Source organism: Penicillium soppii (genome assembly GCF_028829465.1).
Source record: "Penicillium soppii strain IBT 18220 chromosome Unknown utg000005l, whole genome shotgun sequence".
Classification (NCBI taxonomy): domain Eukaryota; kingdom Fungi; phylum Ascomycota; class Eurotiomycetes; order Eurotiales; family Aspergillaceae; genus Penicillium; species Penicillium soppii.
This window is the reverse complement of record NW_026643235.1, coordinates 2858402-2867584: the sequence shown is the minus strand read 5'-3', so window position 1 is coordinate 2867584 and position 9183 is coordinate 2858402. Positions and strand designations below refer to the sequence as shown.

At 51.4% G+C, this 9183-nt stretch overlaps 3 protein-coding genes across 3 annotated transcripts; 1 reads left to right on the top strand and 2 right to left on the bottom strand.

Moving 5' to 3' along the window:
- Window positions 1-343: 343 nt before the first annotated feature.
- N7529_006520 (uncharacterized protein) lies at window positions 344-5302 on the top strand (the record flags this gene model as incomplete). Its single annotated transcript, XM_057242047.1, has 6 exons — window positions 344-384; window positions 448-920; window positions 977-2643; window positions 2900-4300; window positions 4349-4637; window positions 4695-5302. The coding sequence occupies 6 exons, from the start codon at window positions 344-346 to the stop codon at window positions 5300-5302; spliced, it is 4479 nt and encodes a 1492-aa protein (XP_057097406.1).
- A 210-nt stretch (window positions 5303-5512) lies between these two features.
- N7529_006519 (isopenicillin N synthase family dioxygenase) lies at window positions 5513-6706 on the bottom strand (the record flags this gene model as incomplete). The annotated part of the gene is made up of 4 exons (XM_057242046.1): window positions 5513-5955; window positions 5999-6373; window positions 6431-6616; window positions 6670-6706. The coding sequence occupies 4 exons, from the start codon at window positions 6704-6706 to the stop codon at window positions 5513-5515; spliced, it is 1041 nt and encodes a 346-aa protein (XP_057097405.1).
- Window positions 6707-7005: 299 nt separating this feature from the next.
- Window positions 7006-8997, bottom strand: N7529_006518 (ABC1 kinase family protein; the record flags this gene model as incomplete). The annotated part of the gene is made up of 2 exons (XM_057242045.1): window positions 7006-8203; window positions 8261-8997. The coding sequence occupies 2 exons, from the start codon at window positions 8995-8997 to the stop codon at window positions 7006-7008; spliced, it is 1935 nt and encodes a 644-aa protein (XP_057097404.1).
- Window positions 8998-9183: the final 186 nt, after the last annotated feature.

The following is a 9183-nucleotide window of genomic DNA, read 5'->3' as shown; positions in this document are numbered from 1 at the left end:
AACAAGTTTATTTTGTTGTTTCTCTTATTCTTTTACTCTGTAAAAAGTAGCTATAACTACATAGCTATATTGTACATGACTTAATTGATTTACGTGTTGTCTTTCTCTTGTGGATAACACGTCATCCTTGTACACTAATACTTTGATCGACACTTTGCCCAACCGCGGGCCAAATCGCCACTTTCGACCTTACTCTTGTTGTTCGACACGAGGAGCACAGGGACTGTGTTATCCCTCTTTCTTACTTGACCTTCGCATTTTTGCGATTTAAACTCATCGGGGAATCACCAGGCATTCGATACGAATAATCGAGCTTGCCTCAATCCCTTGACATTGTCCTTCGATGAACCCTAACCAATCGCATGGGCAGGGAGCCCAGAAAATGTAAGATATTGATTCAGATACAGTTCGCATATACAGTCACACAAATACTGAGACAAGCTTTAGCCCTTCCCCGCCAAATGCTCGCAGTCCACTTTCCCCAGGCAGTGGTAGTAGCGGAACCCCGATCTCATTCCAACCGAACGTCAATCGCTCCAAAACAAAACGCTGGGTAGAAGCTAGGCAATACTCTTATGATGGTGGTGACTGGGGTGATGAGGAGGAAGACGAAGAGGAGGAGGAGGAAGCGCCTCCTGCTGTACCTCGGGCTCCTTACGCTACCCAGAACAATGGTAGTTCGTCCGAGTTGCTTTCGAGACGATTGTCTGGGCTCCCATTTGGAACTGATGAGTCGGCTTCGGTTGCCAGGAAACCTAGTGGAGGAGACCAGAAGACACTACCCTTTGTACGCCCAGCTGATCTGTACAAACGAATGCGGGAGGAGAAAGCGGCTCAGTCTCCCATCACTGATGGCAATGATCCAACGCCAAACGGCTCTGAAGCCCCGCCTCAAATAAATCAGCAAGCGGCCTCAGTCGGTCTGCCGGAAGTCAAGCGGATCTCTGCCTTCGGTACTGATTTTTTGGGGGTGCAGACCCCAGTCAGCCAGCAAATACGAATATGGAATCCCACGAGCCTGCCTTGCAGCACAATACCTCTTCGGGGTATCGATCAGTTGTCAATCAGGCCTTTGATGTCCCAGAAACTCCACAATCTACCACCACCAGTGTTGAGCGGTCGGACAGTGATGGCACTTCAGCGATCAGCCCTATCATAGGCAGTCGCAATATCAATGATGATCGAACACCCACTATCCTCGAGGAGCCAAATGAAAATAGTCCCCCCAAGGAAAATACAAACGCCGGACCTGTGTTCACTCCTGGACACCGGCGGGACCTCAGCCTTCCCAGTTCAGACAATAGTCCTTCAAGGCGACCCCAAGTCACAGACCAAGAAACACCAACGGCAGACCGAGCAGAAATATCGGATCTAGGTCTTCCCCAAGCCAACTCGGGGATTTATCAAACCCGATATCCAAATAATGGCGATTATTTGCCCGCCCCTCTCAAAATTGGAAGCGCATCTGATCCTGACAGCTTTCATGGCGACATACCCACGATTATGGGGGCGGAGGAGTCGCCGCAGAATGCTGATAACGACCGCTTAAGGGAAGAGATCATCCAATCACTGAGCCGAGAAGCCACTCCCTCAGAGGATCCGGACCAGAGCAAGGACCCTCAGTCGCAGGGCCCTGCTCAGTCGATTCCGAACCAGTTTGAGAAATATTGGGAGGGTCAACCAGGGCTAACTCCGACGCAAACTTCCAAGGGTCTGGTCTCTGACGATCATCCAGACTGGACGAACCCACATCCTCTAGCACCTCAAGATCCATACGCAACCAGCCAAGCTAACTCTTCATCGACCGCTGTTAACCAGCCAAAGAAGGCCAAGTTAGAACGAAGATTTTCTTGGGAATCCTCTGATGCTGAAGAACCCGAACCTCAAGTTCCTGGCAGTTATTCATCGCCCCCTCCTCTAGGCACATCACTGGCCATGCAAGAGCCTCAACCAATTGCCGAAGAGGTTGCCCCAGTGGAACCGAATGTGCCTGTGCCTCGCGACCTGCCTGCATCTGATAATGAAGTTTCCGAAACCGAACGCGTTGAAAGGCCTCGACTTTCCATCATCCCGCCTGTGCCTGAAAATATCTCGCCACCGGAGCAAATTTTGGGACCAGGTACTACGCCGACTCAGCAACCCCAGGTCCCTTCAATTGTCAAAAATGAATCTCTTAATGAATCTCAACTATTGGGCTTCCGTGACATCATTGGTATTACATCTATCAACCAGCGCATCAAATCTTTCGAACACACTCGCGACCAGTTCGCCACTCTTGATACTGGATTGAATCAATGGCTTCAGTTCATGGTTCATGAACACTCTGAGCACACTGATGTGGTTGCGCAGAGCAAGACCCTTTCCCCTATCATGCCACAATCATCTCCTTCCAGAAGCAGGTTCCCTAAATTGCCTTCTCTTTCCAATCTCGGCTCCTCGAATGATGGTACTCCAACTAGCGCCAGTCACGTCCGACGCCCGTCAGGCCACATTGGGTCTGTGATGAACCGGCAGAATGTTGGAGACAAAGGAAAGGAGTTCCTTCACACTGCAGGAGCATTTAGTGGCAAGGCAAGCGGAGCAGCGAAGGGTTTGTTTGCCAAAGGCAGAAGCAAATTCCGCCCTAGTGGAGGGTCCGACAAGGTAGATACCTGATTTTTCTTCGTTCTTTTTTTTTCAATCTGAGCGGGTTATTCATTTGGGTTCGCACGGTGGAGACCGTCGCTTAATTGCTCACTTATAATTCTGCATTCCTTGACTTTTGATACCAATGATGTAACTCCGAGCACTTTATGGCATTGAGCTCTAGAATGCGATACGATTGATGCTGCTACCCTCTTGCTGCAATCTAACGCCCCCGGCACTATTCGTTCCTGTTCTGATGTTGGTAATTTTGTAGGGTCAATCAACCCCGAGTGCTTCTCGACGCAGCTTTCAGTTCCCTTTCCCTTCAGGGTCGGGTGATGTGTCTGATAACTCTACTTCGCGAAACTCTGTCTCATTCGGCAGTCTGCCTATATTCAAATCCGGGAGAACTGGAGGCCCTGCTCCCAATTCTGGTCCAATAGGTATCAATTCCTCTCTAGAAGGTTCACAGGATGAGAATATTTCCCGCAAACGTGTTAGGGTGGCCAAATCGGGGGATAACTCAATGTCGCACAACTTCGTTGGCGAAACGGCTGTACAACCGACACACTTGTCAGCTACCAACGGTGTCCGGCCTAAGACTGGAAATTCTGACAGGTCTGAGTTTGCGGAAGGTTTGGAACAGGAGATGATTGCTGCGCTTGGCCTTTCACCCACGGAGCCTCAACCACACCGGTCGGTAAGCACGCCCATGGTTCTGACCCCTGGCCGAATGAACGGTGAGAATAAGCGACCTGTGGAACCGCCGCGATTGCCGGAGACCAAAATGACCGGGATGCGTTCTGTCAGTGATATGCCAGCGAGAAAAGCGTCGGTAGCCGATAAGGGGCTGCCAATAATTCCGATTGAGCCCTTTGATGTCTCTAGTTTGGGTTTGGGCAGCCAGATGGATCCCCCAAGTACAAGTACCCCAGAGATCATTGTCCCATCAATCCGTCCAGTGCTTGACGAAAGTACCAAGCCACCCTCGCCACCCTCAAACGGTATTGATGACGGACTTACACCTGGTGGGCATCATATACGTCAGCCCTCGGTCTCAACGCTCGGTCCTGATGAAGAAACCGGAAGACGCACCTCAGAAGGCGATGCATTTGACAGGGATCCTCCCTCTCCCTTGCAGCCATCACAGACCGAGATTGAGCCCGAGTTTGAATCCCAGCAAAAGGTCGAATGCCCTGTGAACGGCCAATTTACTCCGAGTGTTGATTATAACCCATCTACCACCGAGGATGAACGACCTTTGGTTCCTTTCTACCCGTCGGAATCCACGTCCTCTGCTGAGATCCTCGAAACCAAGAGGAAATCAATCAGCGGCTTACCTCCATCAGTCCCAGGAGTGCATAGCCCCTTGCGAAACGAAGTCAGATACTCCCCGGGAACTAGGAGCAGTATGCTGAGCTTTGGGAGCTTTGGCAGTTTTGGTAAACAAAGCGCCAATATCAAGGGAACTCGCCCAGTCACTCCCGCCAGCGGCCTATCGCAATTCTCGCGGTCGGGGTCTGTCGCTGAAAACGAGGAGTCTACATTTGGGAAACTCAAGAATTTTGGGAGGCGACGACGAGCCTCGGTGGGAGACCTCCTGTCTGGTATTCAGCTGAAGGGACCTCATGCACCGCCTGAAAGCCAACGAAAGCGTGCGCTTAGTAGAATCAGCGTATGTCAATCCCCTACACCTTTTTCCCTTTCCTTCTGACATAGCCAGGGAATATTTGGCCGGCAAGCCTCTCAAACTCCGGAACGCAACCTGCACACGAGAACTACCTCGGAGCCGCTGCAGAACAAAGATTTACCGGTACCCCCGAGTCACACTCTTGCTGTGCAGGATCAACCGCCGGTCCTCAACAATCCGTTCGAACAAAAGCCTTTACCAATCGATCCTCCAGAAATTACTGCGCCGCCACCAAGCGACGCTAGGCCTACGGCTCGTGAAACTCCTCAACGAGCTGGTGTATCGCTCCCGCCCAGTTCATCAAATAATTCCATGTTGACGGGTCGGTTTTATTCACACCTCCAGTCTGGGGCTGTAAGTGAGACTGAGACTCCTTTAGGCTCTTATCACAATAGAGCACTCAGCCAGCCTCTCACTGGGAAATCTCGGTCCCCCTCTCCCATGTCACTTCATCAAACTCGATTGACACAACCACTGTCACCGCTAGAAGAATTGCAAGATCATCAGGCACGTCGATTAGAGGAAGAACAGCAAACCCTAAAACTCCAGCCAGACGACAACACAGATCCAAGTCTCGGTCCATTGAACGAGAACCAAGAACAAGAGGAGCAAGAAGAACACAAGGACCGAATGCTCGAAGAACACCTCCGACACGAGCTACACGGGGATCCATCCCCGGTTCCGACCCCATCGCAGCAATCTGGCGCGCTACCGAGCAAGACCGAACAAACCCTCAGTTCCCAGCTCAGCGTCCGATCCCGAAAACCGGTGGTGTCGGACTCGGCCTCCCCGGCTGCTGAAAACCGTGCCGTTTCGAGGGTCTCCATGTCATCATCCCATCCTCATCGTAGCGAGGACACGGCGAGAGTTGTCAATGATTCACCTGAGCCTGTAGAACTTGCTATAACGGCTGACGATTCCAGCGAGGAAATAGTTATGTCCCCCACTGCATACCCGGGACAGGAGTGGACGCCAATGCATTTGTGATTGATGTTTTTTATGGCGTTCGAATATGATACCCTTGTCACTTTTGCCTGCATGGCTATTTGAGAGTTTGCGGTTTGTTCTTTTGTAAATCTGTTTGTACAATATAAATCGGAATTTAATTCATCAAAGCTCTTTGAGTGTTTCTCGTTATGAAGTTACAATCCCCAATTCATTGTCACCAACCCATGCCAACCTCCTCTCGTTTCCTCATTAGCTCACGGTATACAGCTCCCTGCGCATTTCCCCAATACCCTTATCCTCCGACGAGCCATAAGTATCCGTGTACCTCCCCGTCATCCACTCATGTACCGTAACAGGGGGATATTTAGCCCCCTCTATCAGATCTTCACAGGTCGGCAGACATCGAATGGTAAAATCAGGGTTCCCGGAGAAGAAAAACGGAACGCTAAACCTGACCTTGCCACCCCTGTTAATGACCCGATGTAGATTCGACAGGTACTTATCATTCGTCCAGCGCATCATCATATTGCCCAGGTTCACAACATAAGCCCCAGGCACGGGAGTAACATCCACCCATTCAGCCGAACCGTTGTTCCATACTTGGAGTCCGCCTGTATCGTCTTGTAGGAGGATAGTAATGGCGCCGAAATCCGTGTGCGCGCCAATTCCTAGCTCGACAATACCAAGATCAGCTATTTGAAGCTGAAGCTGTGACTTTAGCCTGGAACAGCTTACCTCGCTCAAGATCGGACGCATCGGCTTCCAGCGGCGGATAGCGCAGCAATCGGACAATGGAGACCGGATGATCGCAAAAATCGCCAAAGGCATCGTCAGGCAATTCCAGCGTGCGCGCCAGGATTTCCATGACTGCTCTTGCGAGCTCAGTCATGGTATCGTGGTACTCGTCCATGACTCTCTGGAATTCTTTTGGATCCGCGACTTCTTGGGGGTACTTGTTCGGTCCTTGGCCGAAACGTCTCTTGACTACGTATGGATCGTCGGGTGGTAGGTTTTTTCCTAGGTAGAACCCCTCTTTTAGGTCGCCTTTTGTTCGTTTTTCGAAGTTCTGAGCGCGGAGCCCTTCGTATCCTCGGTTGAAGCCGCCGGTGTCTAAGTGTTTGATATAGTTAGCTGTGTTCTACTGAGCATCTGCTATGCAGCTTCTACTTTGATTGTATTTCTCTTTGGTCTCCAATGGGAGGTTGAAGAATTCACTTGCGTGTTGGAGAACCGCATTTTGTAAGTCTGCTGGAATGGCGTGGTTGATGAGCTGGAAGAAGCCGAATTGCTCGCACGCTCGGCGGATCTGATGGACAAGCTGCTCTTTGGCGGCGATATTGGTGCCATACCATGCTATGTTGGTCAGATACTTGCATTGGCGGGAAGTAATAGAGCAGGCATCTCACAAGCAAAATCTATAATCGGTGGCTCTTCGGGGCTCATTGTGGAGTATACGAATATCTGGTGCGGTAAATCATGCGAAAAATGGACGATGGCAGGGGGCTTTGCACCCGAAGTTTCTCAAGCTAGCACAGGTTTGCATCTGCATATGTACTTACCTAGGTAACTGATCCTAAATGCGGGGGACTCGAGTTTATCTTAACATTTCGCTCCTATGGTATGATTACCAGAGACGTGTCTGCCGAAAATATATGCCAGTCATAGGGAGAGTGTCATTATTGGGAAGATTTCCCTTCGGTCTAAATAAGGTATAAGCAACCCATCACTTGTATCGATATCATCTATCCCTCGAAGATTTCATGATTAAGCTCAACTCCCATATCCTTCGCCATCACCTGCATCTGCGCCTCGATATCATCTTCCATGCCACCGCCCAAATGCAAAAACTGGCGCACCTTGGTGAAATAGAACCAAATATCAGTAGTAAACAGAACCATACGGAAGGCAAGATGGCGGCCCAGATTGCGGATCTTCTCGACCAGCGGGAGATCCGGAGACTCGATTAGCGCGCGCGAAGCCCATATTCCTGTTATTTTGACACGATTCACAGGGGAGCCCAAGAACTGGTTGTTGCCTTGGACAATGCGCAGGTTGCGGCCGATGAAAATCAGCTCCTGCGGCCACTTGGTTTCATCGCCTAGTATGTCCCGGATCGCCTTGCGCGCCGCCTGCTGCATCTCGTAGGACCGCTCTGCACGCTGCGATTGGCTTAGCCCTTGGATGCCCCGCCGAGTCGACATATCACCACCACTGTATGGGCGCATCAAAGTCGCTGAGGCGAAGACATCGGGATTTTTCACGCCCCAGCCTTTGACAATCTCGCCCAGCGTGCGATTGTCGAATGTAAGGAGGGCCTTCCAGAATCGGGCGTATTGGTGCCGGAATCCAGGCTCCATATGGATGTACAAGCCGTGATCGATCAATACCAATTCAGGTTGTCCGGACGGCTTGCGGCGGATGAAGATGTTGCCCGGGTGCGGATCGCAATGCACATATCCCCACAGGAACATCTGAGCTGAGAACAAGTCCACCATGGTCGTCATCACTTCCTTCAGGGACAAGCCCAGCCCATTGCGGTTGTTGCGACCCCGCCAGTAGTCACGCTCGGGCTTAAGATTTCCTGCCCGTGTCTTCCGGTGCGTAGGCGTCCCCGGTTGATCCAAGGGTGTTCCTTGACAGCCTGGGCTTCCCTGGCGCCAGCCCCCGCGCCAGGGCCGCGTGATAGCCTCCTTGTCCCAGAGCCGCACGCCTTCTACCCATTCGGCTGTCATGACACGCTTTGAACTCAACTCACGGTATACCCGAGGAATATACACACGGTCGCGCAGGCGGGGTTCTCCGGCCACTAGTTTTGCCATGTTTTCCGAGTTGTCTGCTTCATTCTCAAAGTCTGTTTCAAGTGATAGCCGCTCGCTGATGTAGGGAACAAGACTGTAGAAAGGAATATCGAAAACCTTGCTGTATATAAATGTCACAACCCTATTGATTTCCAAAAAATTAGTCAAAGGTCAGTCTCACGGTGAACCATCAACTCACTTGAAGGCCCAGAGATCCCAGGCTAACTGCTGTACAATCTCCCGCTTTTGGATCTTTATCGCAACCTCCCTGCCATCCTGCAGGCGCGCCCAATGGACCTGGGCTACACTAGCGCTGGCTCGAGCTCTGCGTTCCATCACACCTTTATCAGGCTCGCCCGTAAATGAGACTCCAAAAACCTCCTCGGGCGACTTTCCAAAGTCCTCGCGAATGACTTTCTCAACATCTTTCCAATCATTCTGGGGCGCATCGTCGAACATACGCGAGAACATATGCTGGAACTCCGGTGGCAAGATCGCAGACTGCATAGCGATGGCTTGGCCCATCTTTAGATAAAGCCCACCATTGTGCCTTAACAGATCAGACAACCGTTCTGCATTGCGGGCGTGTACGGCAGCAATGGAACTGGCCAGTGGTGGATGGGGGCGAAAGTTAATTTTGTAATCAATGGCGACGAGGAGGCCGAGGGAGAAAGTCCGCGCCGTTCGGGTCAGCGATGATGCGTAGAACTGGCGATCGACGCCGTAGGCGACGCCCGTTGCAAATGACAAATAAAATATCCGACGTAACCATTTTCGGGTGCGTTTGTAGGTCTTTGCTGCTGTGGGTTTGCCTAGGGAACTTGGTGATGGCGGCACGAGGGGTTGGAATTGGCTCGAATAACCGCATCGGAGTTGGGGGCGCAAGAGGGGACGGATGACCGGCCGCAGGGAGCGCAAATGCATCGCGTGCGCCATGTGTAGATAAGAATGGCGGGATCTCAGATCACCGCATCGCGTTGTACAGCAAAATTGAGTCTGGGTGAGAAGATAAAGGAAGTCAAATACTGTAGGAGTTGTTCGGACTTATCGTCATCCGCAGGTCGGTGGTGCGGAGTCGGAGCCGGAGAACGTCTTAACTGCGTGTTTAAGATACCCCGAGTT